At 42.2% G+C, this 20987-nt stretch overlaps 1 protein-coding gene across 5 annotated transcripts in view; it reads right to left on the bottom strand.

Annotated features, from left to right (window-relative positions):
- LOC126426409 (pneumococcal serine-rich repeat protein-like) overlaps positions 1-20987 on the bottom strand; it is a 100420-nt gene that overhangs the window by 20929 nt on the left and 58504 nt on the right. For 4 of the 5 annotated variants that reach the window (XM_050088327.1, XM_050088330.1, XM_050088328.1 and 1 more), the window contains 4 exons: positions 13574-13823; positions 11884-12030; positions 8165-8431; positions 2354-2487 (listed from right to left, as the gene is read on the bottom strand). In XM_050088327.1, coding sequence (XP_049944284.1) covers positions 2354-2487; positions 8165-8431; positions 11884-12030; positions 13574-13823 — 798 coding nt within the window. The remainder of the gene's footprint in view (positions 1-2353; positions 2488-8164; positions 8432-11883; positions 12031-13573; positions 13824-20987) is intronic. The other variant, XM_050088329.1, reaches the window with a different exon arrangement.

Raw genomic sequence — 20987 nt, 5'->3', positions numbered from 1 at the left:
ATCTTCCAGCTCTCATGGGTGTGAAGGCAAGTAGGAGCTCAATAAAGTGAGTGCCAGACTTCGAGCTTTGTTTAAATTTAGTCCTCTGTGTCAGTTTATTAGGTCTTCCAACATATTTATTTCATTAGACTCCATAACTGCACTGTCTCAGAAAATGGCATTTGCACCACCCCACTAGTCTCATTGTATTTAATTTCACAATTCTATTCGAGGTAATACTTGGAAACAGCTGATTTAATCTGTTGTTTTAGTCTGGCGTGTCACTGATATTCCTCGATCTCTGTGACACTACTGCAATAGTCTACCCCAGGTAAGACACACCACGTTCATACGGAATGCGCTACACACCTAGCTTTCAGAGATCAAGATAACCTTTAACATTACACAGATGCCTTCTTATCATAGCCGAAGGGAGCAAAATAAACTGTATTCCAAAATTTTGTACACGGCTGCACGTTCAGAGACCGTGAATAGATACAATTAAAAGAAAACAGCCCACGGTCACTAATTTTTAACGAATTTAACCGGGTTTCAACGCTGCTAGGAGTGTCTTCCACAGTAATTTAAACCAAAGAAAGTTCTATAACGTGGTCACAGAATTATGACTAAATACGTTTTTAGTCATAATTCTGTGACCACAATATAGACCATTCTTTGGTTTAAATTCTGAGGAAGACACTCCTATCAGTGTTGAAACCTGGTTAAATTCGTTAAAAATTAGTGACCGAGGGCTGTTTTGTTTTAATTGATACTGTATTCCATGTTTCTGTAGAATTCTACAGATCCTCCTGCACACACTACCAGCATACGACTCAACCTTTTACTCAGGCACTGTCAGTTTTGATGATCCAAGTACGCATTCCTACGTAAAACTATTCTACCACAAAAGGCATACTAGAACTCTTTATTCCTCATGTGTGCATGTTTATTTCTCAACATAGTCACCCTAGTGACCAACAAATTTCTCCCAATGACAGACCAGTTTGTCGATACTGTCACTGTAACCTGTTAAGAATCTGTTTACAGAGCCACAACCTCACCTCTGCTTACACAGCACCATCACTATCAATGTGAATTCCTCAAATGCGTTCATTAAGTTTTGGAAGCAGATGAAAATCGAATGGGACCAAGTCAGGTCCACACGGAGGACGATCGACAACAGTCAACCCTAGGTGTCAGATTGTTGCAAATGTCACAGTGCTCGTGCACTGTTGGGTGACGTCACATTTGAGAAGAGGGTGCTCCACAGGTGGACAAACTCTTCGAATTCAAGCTTTCAGTTTTCTGAGAGTCTCGTAGTATCTCAGAGGGTTTATGACAGCACCTTCAGGCACGAATTCCAAACGCACCACACGTCGAACAAACTGGAAGACCGTGAGCACGACTTTACCAGCTGACGGCACAATCTCTAACTTTTTTGGTGTCGGTGATCCTCCGTCACACCCGCCAAGGTTAGCACTGCCGTCTCCTCCGTTACGAGTTCGAACACCCCAATGTCGCGTATCACCGATGTCGATACGACCATCACTGTACGTAGTTTTCATTCTCCTAGGGCTTTCGATCGAAGGCACAATTTCTGCAGTCAGAAACACTATTAGAAGACGCTGTTTCTCACGCACTAACACGGTGACGGTACACACCGCCACGTTACACGTGACAATTCAGAGCCCTCTAGTGTCAGGGTGCAACTCGCATCAGTGAAGCGGAAAAGTGAAGCGGAAAAGTGAACCGAGTAATATGCGTGATACATTCAAAATATCGGTCAATAGAACGGAATAAAAAAATTGGAGCCTTTACTTTTCAGCATGCCCTCGTAAATAAAGAGCACAACTCACAAGGTCTGAGGAAGATGACAACTGGGTCAGTCAGTCAAAATATTGTGCATAAAATGGAACAACAAATCAGCTGGACAACATTAATCGTCCGCACTGAGAAAACACGAGAAAAGAAAAGCTCTATATGGAGAACAACTGCATTTTGGGGTGAAATATAGACAATGGCAAAGATAGAAATGAAAATATTACATTTCTTTGAAATTTCGTGTCACAGGAGACTGTGCGTGGGGTGGGATCGACAAGTAAGGAATGAAAATGTCCGGCAGTGAGTAAATGAGAAAAAATGTGAGGCACATATTAGGACACTATTAGTCACTGAAAACTGTGGACGAAAGAACGGTAGAGGGAGGGAATCGCAGGGACAGATCGTCGGCGATTTAGGAGGCAGTAGTTTTCCTGAAATGAAGAGAATAACAGACGGAAGTGACAGGAGGCTGAACTGCATCTAATTTACTTTTAGAGTCGATCGTAGAAGCAATAAAACAAAAACCTAGAAGCAGCACAGCAAAGACACTCACTGTGGTCAGAGTCTTCACCACCAGACGCATCATCCGGATCGTTCTCGGGCTCTGCCTGCTTCGACTTGGAGCAGATCATCTCGTTCTTGTGCGTGCGCACCATGTGTCTGTTGCGAGTGCTCTGCTGCTCGAACCTAAGGCACACACACCAAATGCTGTTACTTTCTATTTATTTATTTAGTATGCAGCCATCAAATTTATGGCACCTGCAAAACATAAGAAATTATAGGAACACAGAAATTACCGTTGAAAATAAATGGATCATTAAAAAATGGTGCCAGCTTATTACTACCTCAAGTATATACAATACAACAGTTTATAAGCAACTGCTTCAAACTGATTCGCAACACAGGCACTATCACACAATACATCACATTTGTGACTCTTGAAGAGAAAGAAAATTTTTCATACACAAACTTAGCATACTGCCATAGTGAAACACAGTGAATGCCTGTAATTTGTTTGAACTATAGCAATCTTCCAATAATCCGTGTGTGGATAGTCCAGTTTGTGGACTATTCAAACACAGTTATGAAATTTTTGGAAAAAATGGAAAGCCTTATTTATTTTAATTAGAAAAATTACTTTCATTTCAAATACACTATTATCCACGTGCCTCGTGTTTTGCCGATGAAAGACAGTATGGGATCCAATTCCCAATCTTAGGTATCACCAAAACATTTTCCCAATTCATCTTCAAGTAAGTGTGGGAACTCTACCCTTGCAGCACGTCTGCAGCTCATATCCAATATCAGATTTCTCGTTGTTGCCATAGTTACCGACAGTTTACATGTGCTAGGAAGATGACAGATGAACACAAATACACTGTTCTAATGACTGAGAACAAATTAGAAGTTATTAATAGTAAGCAAGGGGAGAATCTACAGCACAAGTATTGAGGGTGTGGGAAAGCACACAACAGCAATCAACGAACCGATGTATTGGAATGCACTAGCCTGTTAACAAAGTATCCGAGACAAAATCTGTTTCATTGTACTGATATTTTGACCCTCCAGGAAGCTGTCCGAAGGACTCTCAGTCCGTCGTGCAGTAATACTGTGGTCAACTAATATATCCAGTACGCTTTCATTGCTCGTAAAAACATGTATTATGGATTATATGTGCAGTCTTGAGCCTTTTTTAACACAGATAATCTGACACTAGCTGTATATATTTAAGCTGAGGCTGAAATTTAAAACAAACGAACAAAAATTCTGTCAATCTTAGCGAGTTTGGTAGCTCGTAAAATCAAAACAAACCACTCGTAAATAGCTTTCAATCTACCGTTTTAGTTTTTGTTTTTGCTGAAAGCAGTTTCACATTGACTTGGCATGTCACAGCACTAATTTGATTCATTCTTTGGGCCACAAAAATGCAATCAATTTAAGCAGACATAAAGAATATACTGTGAACACAAGCACCACAATAGGGTTATTTATAGCCTCTCTGTGTATTCCCGGTTGTTACCCTTCCCTGCAATGGCAATATAATGTTGAACTGTATGTGATGCGTCACAGAAGTTTTGTCTTAACACAAACAACTCAAAGAGAACATGAAAGACTCGAATAAAAGTAATTACTTCAGACTCTTTGCCAAAACATGCAAAATTACTTGAATACACTACTAGTCCTAATTTGACCAGAACAGCAGTACTGATAAATTCTTTGTTTGGTCTTCAGTCTGAAGATTACAGCTACAGCAATTTGGGTCCACTTTAATACACCTGCAGTGGACAAGCCTCGGCCTTCCCCCCCACTCTCCCCTCAGTCTCGAGCACTCATGATGCGTGTCCTATCAACTGATCCCCTCTTTTAGTCCGTTTCTACAGTCAAGCTCTTTTCTCTCCAGTTTGGTACCTGTCTGACAGTTATCTGCTCTGTCCACCGAATTTTGAGCATAATTCGGTAGAACCGTGTCTCAAAGCTTGCATTCACTCTTTGTCTGGGTTTCACTGCCAAACACTCCAGGTGACTACCTTCAGAAAAGATTTCAAAACGTCTAAATTCGTTTCTGGAGTAAGTAAATTTCTCTTTTTCAAAAACACGTTTCTCGCTATTGCCATCTGCATTTTATATCCACACCAATTCGACCACCGTCAGTTATTTTGCTGCCCGCACAGCATAGCTCAGCTACTAATTTTACAGCCTTATTTCCTAATTTCTTTCTCTCTATTACTCTTGTTTTACTTTTGTTGATGTTCATATCATAATCTCTTTTCATGCTTTGTCCATTCCATTGAAGTGATCTTCCAGCTCCATTGCCCCATCTGACAGAATTACAGTCTCAAACAATGCTCAAAGCATCCATTTCTTCTCTCCGATATTTAATTTGCTTTCCGAATTTCTTCTCAATTTGCTTTACTGCTTGTTAAACGAATGTTTAGAAATAGGAAAAAACCAATACGTGGCTTATGGAACTGTTCCTTCCAGAAAGAAGCACAGGCCGGAGAATCCTCACCGACAGGGGCATCTGCATCGATCTGGGGCCTGGGCGAGCTGCGCCTCCTCCGTGACCCTCCCCGACCTCTCTCTTTTCCTCCCTCAGAAAGGAACTAACAGTTTAGACGAGGGTCAATCCAACTCCTCCTCCTCCCTCTTCTCCTCCATTCTCGTAACGTATCCGTACCGTCTCAGCCTCGATTTCTCTATCTCCTCCTGTAATGGTTCCACCTTAATTAACTCTCTGATCTGCTCATTTCGTAACTTGCCTATCTTTGTCACTCCAATACTGTTTCTCAAGAATTTCATCTCACTAGCTTGCCCTTTGCTTCTCTTTCTTCCCTTCATAACCCATGTTTCTGATGCATATGTCAGGATCGGGACATAGTATGACCGGTATATAACCTTTTTACCAATTTGGGGTACATCCTCGCTCCGTATCCGGCTTCTGACACTCTTCCGAATAGCTTCTGCTATTCTCCCCTGCTCGTTCATTTCTCTGTCGTTTCCTCCATCTTCCTGTATCGGGCTTCCCAGGTACTTGAAACTCTCCAGACTCCTCAGTCGTTCCCCACCAATTGTTATTCCAGTTGTTCCTCTCTCCTCCTTTCTTGTTGTGATAATCATCTCACTCTTATTTATACTAAATTTCGTCCCATATTCTTGTACTGTTCGTTCCCATACATCCAACTGCTCTTCCACTTCCTTCTCCTTATTCCCCCAAATAATCAGATCATCTGCAAACACCATTGCTTTCATCTTCCTTTCACCAATTACTTGTACTACTGTACTCATTATATCATCCAGCACTACAATGAAGAACAATGGTGAAAGAGCACTTCCCTGCCTCAAGCCATTCCTCTGTTCAATCCAAGCTGATATCTCTCCTCCCACTTTCACACGCCTCACCCGTCCGTGGTACATTTCCCTTATCCTCCAAATAATCTGTTTTGCTACTCTTCTGTTCTCCAGGGATTTCCACATTTTGCTTCTACGTACACTATTGTACTCTTTTTCAATTTCCAGGTAGGTCATTGATAGATCTATTCCGTATTCATAGCGCTGCTCCTGCAGTTGTCTTACAGCAAAAATTAGATCCACCGTGGACCTTCCTGTTCTGAAACCACGTTGTTCTCCTCTCATTCTTCCTTCTAATCTTGACCGAATTTGTGCTTCCAAAATTTTCTCAAAAATCTTTGCACAATGACTCACCAGTGTTATCCCCCGATAGTTCTTGCACTCTTTTCTATTTCCCTTCTTACAGAACGGGAGAATTATTGCCTTCTTCCAAGCTTCTGGGATCATCATCTGTCTCCACACAATTTTCATTACTCGACAGAGCCACCGTATCCCCACCTCTCCTGCTGCTCTCACCACCTCTACACTTAGCTCATCCAGACCTGGTGACTTCCCTCCCTCCATCTTGCCCAATGCCTCCTCCACTTCTCCCCACGTAAAGTCTTTTTTTATTTGCTGTTCCTCCTCATCCAGGTCTCCATTCAGGTTCAGGAGTTCTTCGAAATACTCCTTCCACATATTCTCGAGTGGTCAATCCTAACTACACTGACAAAATTTTGAAGGTTGTTCAGCCATATTTTCTGAGTATTTTGTCATACAAAACCCACACACTCTGGTCACTCGTTACACAGTAACAATGTAATTGTGATTTTCTCGGTTTCTTACACCAGTTACCTTTGTTTCTATATTGACAAGTAAAACAGAGAGTAATGTAACAACATTCAAACAGAGGCAAAACTAATGCAATGTGGTTGCTGTAACACGGAAACAACTCTGTGTAGTCTCTCTGTGCCACTCTTCCACTGCATTTAGTGAAGCCACACACAAGTTGCGTACAGCTCAACTATCCACCGCTAAACCTGTCCACAATACTGCCGTGCATTGCTGGTAACGCAGAACTAAGGGGTCTTCCATTAATTATATGATCTCAAAATGGTGTGGACTGGTCTGGCAAAATCTCACCAAATCTCATTTAAAATGGGGAGGAGAGGGTGGGGGGAACAAGAGAATCTCATGAAAACTTTTTAAGTCAGAAAAAATGCATTATAACAACAGATAACATGTTGTATAATTAATCCCGGGCATAGACATTATTAAAGTGCTCACCAATCTTTGTGGCCTCTCTGAACTGAACGATTTACACGTGTGCACACTTGGAATTACCCGATTTGAAAGAAGTGCCGTGCCAAGTGTTACATTTCATTCGGGGAATTTTCTTCTGCGTCAGTTGCAATCATTGCATGTCAGTCAGTGAGTCAGTTGTGATATTCTTCAGTGCATATAGAAGTGATGTTATTGTGTTGAACACAAATTTGCATCGGAGCTTTTACAAGGAGTATGTTAAGCAACATGCCAGCAAGTAGAAACACATACGAACTGAAAGTCAACTGCCTGTGGACGGAAGATAAACTGAAGTTCACTGACAATAATTCTCTTAGTGTTCATATAACTAAAGATACTGAAAAGCCAGGTAATAATACGGTTCACAAGAAGATACAAACAATGTTGTCTTTAATCTGCAAAGTCCTTCAAGGTTCAGTGACAATTTATATAATACCCCAATAAAAATTTTTTTAGTGCTACATCAAAACAGTTAATATTATTTTTGTGAAGCCATTATGTCCATCCATCCATCTGTCTGTCTGTCTGTCCGTCCATCCAACCATCAGTCTAAATAACGACCCAGGCTTGGAATGTTTAAAATAAAGGGTTTTCAATCACTTGTTAAAAACACTCTGTAATACAATTTCTAAATAAAATTTGTTTTTATTAGTATTTTAATCACTATTTAGAACAAAAAATATCATTTTTCCGCATTTTTACCAGACTATGGGGTAAACCCAATACGAGGGGGGGAGGGGGGGGGGGGATGGATATGGCAGGGGAAGAGGGCTGGGGTCGCGTACACCGCATCTCACAAATGGGGAGTGGGAATCCAAATTTGAAGAAGAAATCCAAGACAGAACAGAGCAGTACCGAATGCACGCTCGAGATAAGGAGTCGAGTGGGCATTACTGTTGTCAGCAACGAGCAATGTAAGTGAACAAAACATATTTCTTTCCGAACAAGTCAAGCAGTGCATACCTTTGACATTTGCACTGTTGTGCCGATGCTTTCAGGGCAATACAGGTACAAAGATAGGAAGAGGTAAGAAATCAAAACGAAATGAATATTCTCTACAATAAGGGTTTAAAGACCGTAGGCCTCTTATAGAAACACATTCAGAAAATACCCTGGAAGAACCGGGTTCAAGTTTCAGGCTCATCCTACAGTTGCCACCACTTTCAAATGCACTTGCTAGGTATCACACACGACCGACAGAAAGTCCGAGTTGACTGGCGGCCCGCCCACTCACCGGCTCTCGCAATAGAAACAGACGTAGGGGTGCGAGTCGGACATGCCGACGGCACTCGAGGTCGCACGCAGCAGCGCCAGTCCCGTGGGGCGCGGCTTAGAAATCTGCCGTCGCATCTCCTTGGCCAGCTCCGTGTTGTATACGGGGGCCGGTCGGCCGGTTGTCGTCGACGATCCGGACGCGGACGACGTCGCGGGGCGGCGTGCCGTCAGCTTCTGCAGCAGGCTCAGCGTCGGCTGGTTGAGGCTGGGGAGGTGGGCAGAGGCACTGCAATCACCACTTCACTGAGAGCTCTCCGCCGTCACTCACATTTACCAAAAAATACATGTCTTTTTTCACTAAAATGGATAGTTATTTTACAAAATAGTTCCCTTTTAGGGACGTAAACTATTCCCAACGTCTCTGCTATTTTTCCATCCTAAAATAAAAATAAAAAAATAAATAAATAAAACAAAAAACCAACAACAACAACAACTTGGAACTGACAAGTACTCTGGAAGGGAAAGGTTGTGCAAAAAAAAGAAAGGCCTGACTCAATGATAACTACCACACCTGAACAAAATTTTTGAGCTGCAAACAATTTCTTTGCGAATACTGGCACACACTTGTGCCAAAGGAAAGCTCCCTTATATGCCAAACAGGCGCGTGTCGACTTCGGTTTCTTTCCGAAGCAGTCTCACTGTGCACTGCACAACAAATGTGTTGTGACGCTATTCTATTTCCGGATATGAGGGTTGTGGGGGAAAAAAACATCTGTACTATAGCTTGAAGTCTAGAGGTTAGGTTGGCAGGCCATAAATTGGGTGGGCATTGGCAGAGATAATATTCACTATTAGCCTCAGCACATGTAAATGATTGCCATAACTACAGAATAGTGAGAGTAGCTATTTTGGTTGCATATTGTGCCACAAAATTACTTTTATTACTATGTGAATACTACGACCTCCCGAATAGCCCCGGACCAAAGATTTCACTAAAAATTTCAGCTGACACCTAAGACTATACCATTAAAAGTGGGAAGATATTAAAAATTATGGAAAGTTTTGCTCGAAGCCTGACAATGTAAGGATCAGAACCCTGCTTGACGATAATAAAGAAGCGACTGGAGGCACTTGAGATGCGATGTCTGTGTCAAATGCTTCTCTTGCCCACGACAAGTAGAAGGTGTGAAGAAATACTGACCTACACAGGAAGCAGTGTACTTTGATCACAATATCAGTGGAGGAAGAAGAAGGGGGAGGGGGTGGGGGAGAGGGAGGGAGGGAGGGAGGGAGGGGGAGGGAGAGAGAGAGAGAGAGAGAGAGAGAGAGAGAGAGAGAGAGAGAGAAAGTGTTTGGACTCGTCACTTACATAACTACTCTCTCTGGTACACTGAACCAAAAGAAGGGCAAATAGAAGGAAGGCCAATAGCAGAACTCTTAGAACTATAAGGATAGACATATTGTCATTTAATTGTTTTATTTTATTAAGTCAGAATTGCCAATATTCATTACCGGTTTATCAGCTCTGACACATTATTGCCATTGACAGATATTGTACGATACAAGAATGAAATTTTCACTCTACAGCGGAGTGTGCGCTGATATGAAACTTCCTGGCAGATTAAAACTGTGTGCCAGACCGAGACTTGAACTCGCGACCTTTGCCTTTCCAGGCAAGTGCTCTACCGACTGAGCCACCCAAGCACGACTCACACCCCGTCCTCACAGGTTTACTTCTGCCAGTACCTCGCCTCCTACCTTCCAAACTTTACAGAAGCTCTCCTGCGAAAGGTAAAGGTCCCGAGTTCGAGTCTCGGTCCGGCACACAGTTTTAATCTGCCAGGAAGTTTCATTGTATGATACACACAAAAAGTGTTTCTACCAAAAACTGAAGAAAATAGATGTACACACTACTGTCAACAATGATAAACACAATTTTACTAAATTATAACTACATTTGACTGTAAAAATGATCATACGGAATACTGAAATTTACTTATATTTTAGCAAAAATGACAGACATACATTTATACGGAACTTTGTAAATTTAACTCTGCATGAAACATTTTAATTTTTGTATGAATATCAAACTGGCCGTGTTAATTAGCAATCCTGACTGCCCCCCTTTAGCGAACGCTGGGAGGCACCACACATCTTGGGGCATATAACGACTATCAGTGAAGATCACTGTTAGAACTATCGTGCTGCCCAACCAATAAGGCTGAGAAGAAAAATAAGATTGGGAACATCTTGTGAAACTTTGGAGCAATACCCGCTGTTTTCTAGATACAGTATGCATTCCATTTATTATTGGCACACCCAAATTTGGCACAATTACTCCAAATTTTTCCTACAAACCAGTGTGTGCCTCATCTGCCGCTATCTCCACTATCCGACAGCGCTGCTGAAATTTAACTCACATACATTCCACCCACTTACAAAGAGTGTCCTGTAAAACTGAATGTCACCGACAGACTGTAACTGGGTGTTGCTGGGTGTTTAAGAATGCTAGTCATATTGGAAAGCAAGAATCTTTGAGAGAGAACGCTTTCCAGCATTAGTATTAACAATTCTATAGTAGACAGTCATCAGGAGGAGGAGTGGGGAGGGGAAGGGAGAGGGGGTTGCTTAAAATATTTATCCAACAGTTAAACACACACTGCACATCTACATTGATTTACGACGAATGCTGGAGGGTACCCCATACCATTAGCAGTCATTTCGTTTCCTGTTCCATTCGTAAATGGAACAAGGAGAAAATGGCTGTCTACACGCCTCTGTAGGAGCCCTCCTTTTTCGTACCTTATGTTTGTGTTTCTTCCGGCCAGTGCATTTCGGAGGCAATAGAGTCATTCTGCAGTCAGCTTATGTAAATTTTCTCAACAGCGTTTCTCGAGAAGAACATCTCCTTCCCTCCAGAGACTCCCTTTTGAGTTCCCGAACCACCTCCGTAACACTTCTGTTTCAAAATTAACACGAACAAATCTAGCAGCCCACCTCTGAACTGTTGCGATGTCGTCCTTAACCCTGACTTGGTACAGATCCCAAACACTAGCGCATCACTCGAGAACAGATCGCACTTGTGTCCTACGTGTGGTCTCGTTTACAGATGAACCGCACTTTGCCAAAATTCTCCCAATAAACCAAAGTCGACCGTTTGCCTTCCCTACTGCAATCCTCACACGCGTTTAAATGAAGTGACTGTGCCGAGTAGGACACTACTAATGCCGTATCCGAACATTATGGATTTGTTTTTCCTGCTCGCATGCACGAACTTACATTTTTCTACATTTAGAGCTACCCGACATTCTTCCCACTGACCGAAAATTTTGTCCGAGTCATCTTGTTATCCTCCCACAGTTACTCAACTTCAACACCTTACCACATACCACAGCGTTATCGGCAAACGACCGCAGATAACCGGCCACGCTGTCCGCCAAATCCTTTACGTACGTACAGAATAACAGCAGTCCTATCACGCTTCCCCAGGACACTCTCGACGGTACCTCCGTCTCTGACGAACGTTAGCTGTCGAGGACGTCGTACCGGGTTCTGTATCTTAAGAAGTCTTCGAGCCACTCGCAGATCTGTGCGTCTATTCCGTATGCTCGTAACTTCTTTAACAGCCTGCAATGGCATCTACTTAAAACACAAATTAACACGACCTGAACTAGACACGCCGACTGTTTGTAGACCAGGGAAGAATGTGCGTACGAAGTGATGCACTGCTCCACCTACCCTGGGCTGAGTCCTCTCTCCAATAGGTTGTTGAGGGCTCGGTCCAGCAGACCGCCGAGAGCCGTCGAGATGTGCGTCTTCAGCCCTTCCGCCTCGTCGCTGCAGCCCAGCGGTGTCGTCGACGCGGCGGAACCGGTCGTCGTCATGCTGCAACATTGCCGGAATGGCACTGTAGGAAGACGCTAAAGGACAATTCTGCATCAAATGTGCCAGAAGAAACTGAACAAGAAATAGAGGAAAGAATAGCAGGTCTGTGAAAGTTAAGAGAACAACAAAGAGCAGTGCAACATAAAAAAATTGTACAAAGATTATGGAAACGTCTTCACAAACCCCCCCCCCCCCCAAACATTTACCATTCCTTATTTTGAGTCATTTCTGCCCGTCTGAGACTGACTGCCACAATTTCCTCTCCTGCGGCAACCTCTTTCTCTCAGAGCAACACTTGCACGCTACATTCTCAGTTAGTTATTGGATGTATTCCAATAAGTATGTTCCCTTACAGTTTTCACCATTTACAGTTTCTCTACGATTATGTAAATTATTTCCTAACATATTATAAGTGGCAATCAAAAAGTTGAGATTTGACGACACTGCTTCAATATACGCAACATAGTGCGACTTCAGTGTGGGTATATAAACACCGACATGTAGACGAGACATTAATGTGGGATTTGTGTCTTTCTGACGTGTGCAATAAATGTAAAAACTTGAACTACGGCAAGATTGTTACCGAACGTGTCCAACGTGCAGTTATCCTTTTCTCGGATGCCGAAAGACAACCACTGGCAGACAGCCGTCAAGAGAATGAAGAATGTGTACAGGACAGCAGGTCTACCCAAAACCGCCACCGTGGAACGCCGTGGCGAGGGGTAGTGCCGCTTCACAGTAACGCACATCCCCGTATCGCAAATGTCGTAATGCAGGTGCTGTGCCAACTCGTGTGGGAAACAACTGGGAACCCACCCTACAGCCCCGATCTCTCCCTACGCATTTATGGCACCTCCGGTCCCTTAAAGAAGGCTCTGACAGGCCAACAATTCCTATCAGAAAGGGACGTACAGCAGCAGTTATGGACTTACTCATACAGCAGAAACGGTGCACCGGTGGGCCGATCACCTCAACGCTCGCGGCCCTTTTTCCCGATCGGCATACCAATTCTCGAACGTATAGCCTTCGAAAGGCAGCTTTTTGATCGCCCCTTATAACACACATCCTATCACCCTGTCCCATCTGCTAGACAATGTTTTGCACAAATTCCTTTTGTCCCAGGCAGGAGTCCTGATTTCTAATTTTATTGTTTCATTTAATTTTCAGCATTCTTTTGTGACACCACATCTGAAACACTTCTATTCTCTTCTGTTCCAGGTTTCCCAATGTTCACAATTACTTCCACACGGTACTACACCTCAAACATACATGCTCAGTTAAGGCCTACATTCAATACTAGCAGACCTCTGTTAGTTAGAAATTCCCTCTTTGCCCGTGCTAGTCTGCTTATCATTTCCTGCACCTGTCATTCATTATCTTACTTTTGAAAAACCACCCCTCCTTCAAGACATTTTGCAGGCTCAATTTTTACATTAAGTTTATTGTTACTCTCACTCCCGATTCTACTGTCCTCCTCTGTCTACTCTCCGTCTGTACTCTGTGCTACATTCCAGAGGAGAGCAGCCACACGACTCGAGCTCACCTGGCCGGGTGTTCCTCCGCGACGTGGGCAGCCAATGCGTCCTTCCCTGCCAGCAGCTCACGGCAGTGTGGGCAGGCCAGCCTGCGCGGCGAGTCGGCGGACGTGCCCAGTGCCGAGGCAGCGGCAGCCGCGCCAGACTCTGACGAGCCGCTGCCGGCACCCGCCACTCCCGTGCCGGATGTCACCGGCCAGCCAATGGACCCGCCGGGGCGCTTAGAGACCGAAGACCCGGCTACTGACGCCCTCGACTCTGTACGGCAGGAGGCAAATTGTACTGAGGACGATTTCCCTTCCTTGGAAACTCTAACTGAAGTTGCTAATACACAACTAATTATTCATTAATTTGCAGTCTACTCATTTCCATCACCGACAATTTTTCGGAAATAGTCTGTAAAGTAGTTCATGTGTAGTCAGCTAAACAATTTAATTTGTTATATTTGTGGAAATTTTAAGTTCAAATTTCAAAGTCAAACAACAGCTCCAATGGTGAAAACAGCTCCAAAAGTTGAGTAGCAAAGGGGGCAATGATGTCAACTGTTCAATGCACTACAAACTCGATAAGGCCATTGCAGAGACAACTGTGATGTCACGTATTGCAGGTGGGCGGACACATTTCTATGGCGCTGAGTCTATTTTACAATGTGTAATAGGCCTACTACTTTTGTACACACTTTTACTATTTGCTTTGGACATGCTGGTGGGCACAATTAATTTGCTGCAGAGAGAAACAAAACTCTCCAATGAAGAAGAACTGTAACAATGACGTCACCGAGCAGAAACTTTGTCTGTAACTAACAGTGGCAACAGACACCTGAAGTGGCAGGGAATGTGAAAACAGAGGACAGAGCAGGGAGTGCTGCCGAGTGCATTCAACCACTGCTCGTTACTGCGGTATGGTAGTTGTCTTGTAAACTACCGACTGTCAATCATTTTGTTAGCCCGATCCAAGTATAATTCAAATATCTTTGTGACTAGTCAAACTGGCCAAACATGACACAATAAGGCCCTCCATCCCTCCATATGTGCTCTGTAGATGTCATCACTGAGAAGAATCTTGAGGGTGCAGGCAGAGTCATACTGTACACAATAAAAGACTTGAACTACTGACTGTAGTAACTATAAATTATGACTATGCTGCTTAGTACTAGTTGTGCTTGGACAAGCTGTCTCCAATATGAAGGCTGTTTTCAGCACTACAGTGGTCTGTCTACTACAGTCCAATTAAAATTACTTTATAGCTGACATTTCATTTCACACTTGGAGCTGGTTTCTTCCAATCCACGCCACACCTGAACTTTTTGCCACTGCCAAACTGCCACAACTGGTCAGTTCAGTTCCAGTTCCTTGTCCGGCTTTGTTTCTTTATGTGCTTCGATCCTGAATCCTAGGTCTGGTCCTTTTATTTCATCACACATGATAACACCCCCCCCACACACACACAATGATGCTAAAGAAATAGGGACACTACATACACAGCACTAAGGAAACAAAACTAGATCCTTCCCCAAAAGAATCGATTCAGCATCACATATATAGTTATTATAATCACATAGATCAGCTAACATAGGTAAGCCTCGCGTGTCATTGTGTGAATACGAACTTTTGAAGGCTCAAGTCGTCATTCTGGCTGGGTCACTAGAGTTGTAAATACGACTACAAACACAATGTACTGCAGTGGTATAGTAGTCAGACCACATAACTGACGTGTAGAAGGCGGTAGTTTCAAGTCTTGTCAAACACACCAGTATTTTTTTATTTCTAAATCTAATCAAAAGACATTGCTATTATTTTTATTCGATTAACCGTTTTATATACTTTGCCATGTCATTTTCATCATCACATTGACTTTATTTCCTCTTATTTTCCTTCCTATCGTTCTTTTTGCACTTTGAATCTGCCTGTGCCCCCCCATATAATCTGCAACCAGCTGCCAACCAGGACTGCTCATCTGTTGGTAATGTGACAGACCACGCAGCAGTGTGACAACAGTTTCAGTCAACCGATGATACCGAGAAATTAAACTTACTTTTAATGCTGAAACTGAATTTTTTCTGTCTTCTATTTGCTCGTAGAGATTTTCTTTAATAGGCGTGAACAAAGTGATGCGATTTTAGTTCTGTAACAGAGTGTCAACTGCCGTTTTCTCGGATACATTGCACATCACGAAGTTGCGATTAGGTTAGGGCACGAGGTTAAACTCAGGCCTAGGAAATGTGTCGTCTGCCGCATTTCAGTCACTCGAAATCAGCTGCCGACACAGCACCTTCCATTAACGCAATACATTGCGACAGGTGTTTCCGACATTGCTCCACGTTACATGTCTGAAGTGACCCGGCACATTTGTGTGTCACCTAACCCAGTGGTAGCCGGCATTTGATGTGACAACAATGTAGCAGCAAGTGACAGATGTCCACTATAGAGTAATTTTACTGGACTATAGACACAATCCTACAGTAGGTGGAATGCCCTTGCCTTCCTCCCACCTTCTGACTGATTCCCCCAGCCAGTAACGGTACGGAGGCCTACACTTTAATGTGGACTCCTAGCAGAGGTGCAACATTGCCAGAGGCTAATGAAGTAGCACTGTCAAAACTCTAGGCCTGCCCGGGTAGCTAACCGGAAACCTTTAGAAGCACACACAGTCAGTCTGGCCTATCAGCCAGATGTAACCTGCCTGCTAAATTATGTAAACAAATGCGGCACTTTAAAGGTTTGACAATGCCCTCTGCACGCACTTTTTGACAAATCGGATAAATACCAGTGTACAAATACATTACCTCAGTTCCCACACTCTTGTGGAATTGTAACTACATTATAAAATAGTAGCAAAATGCACTGGACAATAGTAATTACAGCAAAGCAGAGAAACAGCACAACTCCACTGTAGCTTTATTTCTGCACCATGAAAGCAATGGAAAAAGTTAAAGCAAAATCCAGATCCAAATAAAACACCAATGAAGGCAGAAACTAATGAAAAAGTTCACACAGAGATGCCTCGTCGTCATAAACAAGATAGGTGTGAAAGAAGTGTTGAAAATAATCAACAGAATAGTTAGCACAGATACGGGTTAAGAATAAGAAACACCAAAGAAACAGGAGGAAAACAGGAGTAGGTAAGGCAGGAATAGATGGCATTAAATTGTTAGAAATGCAGACTGGAAATGGCATGATAATGAAAGAATACTGAAATCTAGGAAATAAGATAACACATAATAACTGAAGTGAGGCAGAGGTCCAAAGCAGACTGGATTAGACAGGGCTTCCTTCAACAAAAGGAACCGACTGATCTCAAATATTGGTATTTACTGGAATGATTTTAGTGTGCAATATGCATGACACCTGTTCATAACTACCTGTACGGTTTCCACCACAATATACATGGCAAATAAAATATTCTTGAGTAGTAAGTACTGAAGCGTGCTTCTAGGGTAAGATTATACATAAATGAAATGTGAACCATGGGAATGCAAGTATTTTGTTACGAAAGTTGCCCTACAGTTCAAAATAAGTGGACACAGTAATGATGCCTACATGAAGGCCACAGCACCTGACAATAGTCTATTTGCTGCTATGAGTTACATCAATACACATACATAACATACATCAAAATATTTTTCTTTGATTTTCTTTATACATAATATCTTGTTTCCTAATTTATCCCAAAATATTAAATGAAAGAAAAGTGTGAAGCAATGCTGGGAACAATGGATTCTTTCCAAAACTGGAAGTGATCAAATAGTAATTATAGCAAGGAGGTGGGGTTAAGGAGGGAGGACCACCTCGGTTGTTGCAACAATCTTAGGTGATATACAATCAGTCAACATTCATAACTTTACAAACTATGACAATAGCAATTTCTAACAGCTGGTAAACTAAAGCCACCACTGTCTGTAACTCCTATACTGTGTGGACAGTAAATGTGGGTGGGTGAAGGGGGAATGCTTAGACAAATGTAACTTAACAAAGCTTTTAAAATCTAACCACAGTTAAGAATATGAAACTTCTATTTTCGCATTCTTATGAGAAAGTTTTGAAATGCGCCCTAGTAACCACAATTCTTTAACACGTGAAGCATGTTATTGTAGGCAATATGCAATAAATGAGAACTTTTATTGCAACATACAACTGCCAAAGTGATGAAAGTAACAGGTGATGATGTCTTTGAAAGAGTGTGTGTGTGTGCCCGCACATTTACTGTAAACAAATGATCATTCGAAGCAAAAAACTCTAGTAAATATGAGCTCTAAAGTGCTGAGCACTACTGCTTCACTACCGAAAAACACGTTTTCTACTGAAGAGCTGCTCACGGCTCTTAAGGAACGCATTTTAGAGCCCATGTTTAATAGGACTTTTTTTGCTTTGAATTATCATTCAATCGTATCCCCAAATACTGGTCATTCCTCCTGGGACACCATATATAACTTGTCCCTTTTGCTGGAGAAGTTGGTAGCAAGGCTCTGCCTTGTTCAAACGCGGTTGCAGTGGGAGTTGTGTTGGAAAAACAAGCCCCTCCTATTTCTCGCAGGACAGGCAGCATACCAGAATCGAGACTGCTTTCAAAGTGCCTACTACACGTGCCTCTGTGTACTGTATTGTATCGTAGCCAGAGCTGGCACCAGGTGGAAATATTCTGCACAAGTTCAAAGTCATCTGACTTCCAATTCCTCCACTCCCAGAAAATGGTCAAGTTAAATTTTGTGTATAGTAAGGGGCGATTCAATGGACATGTGTTCATAATGCAAAGACTTGAGGGGGGAGGGGGGGCTGGCGCCTTAATTTACAGAAGCGCAATTTCAAGAACTGGGATACTGCAAAGATGGGGCAAACTGTGCTGAACAAGTAATACACGAAGTAATTAAGAAGAAATAGTGTCGAATGTATGCAAGAACCACCATTCTTCGTAACAACGAAGCAGCAATGACCATAGAGTACAATGTGTAAACAAACAATAAGCATTTCACTGTGATTAAGCAATTTATTCAAAAAATAAGCTTACTGTAAATTATATTCGTCACTTTACTCTCCTATTGCATTTTCTAATTAGCGTTTGGGAAGGGGAATTCTTAATTTAATGATGATGAAGTATGCCAATATACTTCTGCACCACATCCTTGCTTCATTTGGAACAGCAACAACAACAACAACAATATGCCAATGGCAGAATACTTGATGCATTGGGTCATTTAATTTAAAATGTGTCATTTCTACCATTATGGACGTCGCCCTTTGGTTTAAAAGTTAGAGCGGCTAAATTTGTTGCGTCACAATTGAAATGAATATCCAGTTTTTAGGGCCTCACATCGCAGCAGAAAACCGGGTCTCCCGGCTTGGCTGATTTCATGTTTCGTAAATCAAATTCACAATGCACGTTGTGATGTAGGCCCTGTCAACCGAACGAAAGATTACGGAGAGATTTGTCGGTGGGAACATGTCCGTGCAGAGTGGAACAATTTACTAAAAATGTTTCCTATTGCATAAAAAAACTTATGTTGAAAATGCGTAGTTTATCGGACGGAAGCGGCCTCGTAACCCGTTCTCACACGTACTTGGAGATTATCGCTATGGCAGAATGATTGCACTCACCGCACGCTAAGTAAACAGCATACGACAACGACTCTGAAGACGCAGGGCTGACTTCGTGTTATCTTCTTGCATAATCAATCTCAACTCAGCATGCAGATAATCTTCAGAGGTACCGATACCTTGTTCCATGTTTATTTCAACACACTCTTTTGTTAGCACCTTTCACACGAGTACTTATCACGAAGCAGTTACGTACTGGGAGAAAACGCCCATTACACGACTCTTGTTTCGATACTTGTTGCCCCGGCCTGCAAGCACTGTGCAACAAGTGTTCGCTGGGCGCAGATACAACCTTGTTGCGCCCGTTCCTTCCGTCTATTTTTTTTCTTTTTTTTCCCCCTTCTTCTTCTTCTTACCGAAGCCTCACCCGTTACCACGGAGCACGCGTCACGCACCGACGAACGCCCAACAAAACTTACGACTGAAGAAGTGTCTGATCCGTCATCCACATTGGCTACTACAGACCATAACCAACAGTATCTGCGTATGGGGTGAGGAATAAATTAATAGACGGACAAAAAAAAGTTCACAGCTGTTGGCAGCTCACGATACCAACACAAACACTGAACTGTACGCCATGTTGACCTTCGGCGGTCGCTGACTTGTAAGCTGCTACGTTGGCAACGAAATTCTTGTAAACAGCTGCCGGACGAGCTGTAATCTAGCTGCATGCATTCCATTACGTTGAAACAATTGAGTGGCGCTAATACCAACGCTGCGGAGCAATACGAGCCCATTTACACTCGAGATAAATTCTTGTATTAGTCTTCAAAAGTATCAAATGAAAATATGATTTACCTTCAAAAGGATCAAATGATTTGTAAACGTGGGCAAGTAGCAAGGACGGAACACAAAATGGCAATTAACAATACTGAAAAATATAATCACAAATCCAACCCGGCAACGGTGAAGATTCACGGGCTGGCTATTTCGTCTTTGCTCTAAAAACATCAATATATAGCCTTCGGTCTTCTTAGAGGGTTAGGTGTTTACAGTACGTTGATTGAAAACCTGTAGTTTTAGTATAATGCGACGTTAAAAAGTTTTTGGTGACATAACGCGTTATAATTTTATTCCAGACATGTACTTGTTTCAGCAGCATAGTTCCATAATATAATTTGCATCATACCATGTTTAATTTTTTTTTTTTTAATGGCGCAGGGAGACTACACGAAAATTAATAACCTGAAAAATTTAGAAGTTCTTGTTACACCTTTTTCAACCACAGAAAAGCAAAATCCCACCGAGTACTGGCACACCTGTCGGTTTGTAAAATTTGCAATGACTTGTCCGGCGTAAATAATATGCAAAAGGACATAGCTCTACCAAACAACTGAAAGGTATTTTGACAGGACAGAATGTTATGTCTGCTGATCCCTCCTTCCGTGTGATTACCAGGCAGTAATCAAAGTGAGTACTAAAATAAAGGCAGAACAGCAACAACTGGCTTATCGAGATTTGTTGTTAGGTCATTGGAAACGAGAGTTCATTCAAAAACCAAAAACAATTAACAGTGACATAGAGAACGAATGATAAGGCAACCTACTCAAATAATAAGAGTCACAATGACAAAAATGCATCACTCAGTATTTGGATTGGTGTTCTCTTTGTGAAATAAGCAACTGATCATCTCCTTGAAGAAGTAATTATCTTTTACATATTGTGCTACGACCTAATTTCTATGCTTGGAATGAAAAAGAGTAGAAATTTTTTGACTGATCAAGATTCAATTCATTAATTTTTATTTTACTCACGCACATTTCAGCACTTCATTATTATTATTATTATTATTATTATTATTATTATAGTTGTGATGTGCATTTTGTTTTTG

The sequence above is a fragment of the Schistocerca serialis genome, chromosome 11 (genome assembly GCF_023864345.2).
Source record: "Schistocerca serialis cubense isolate TAMUIC-IGC-003099 chromosome 11, iqSchSeri2.2, whole genome shotgun sequence".
NCBI classification, from domain to species: domain Eukaryota; kingdom Metazoa; phylum Arthropoda; class Insecta; order Orthoptera; family Acrididae; genus Schistocerca; species Schistocerca serialis.
This window is presented reverse-complemented; position numbering and strand designations above follow the sequence as displayed.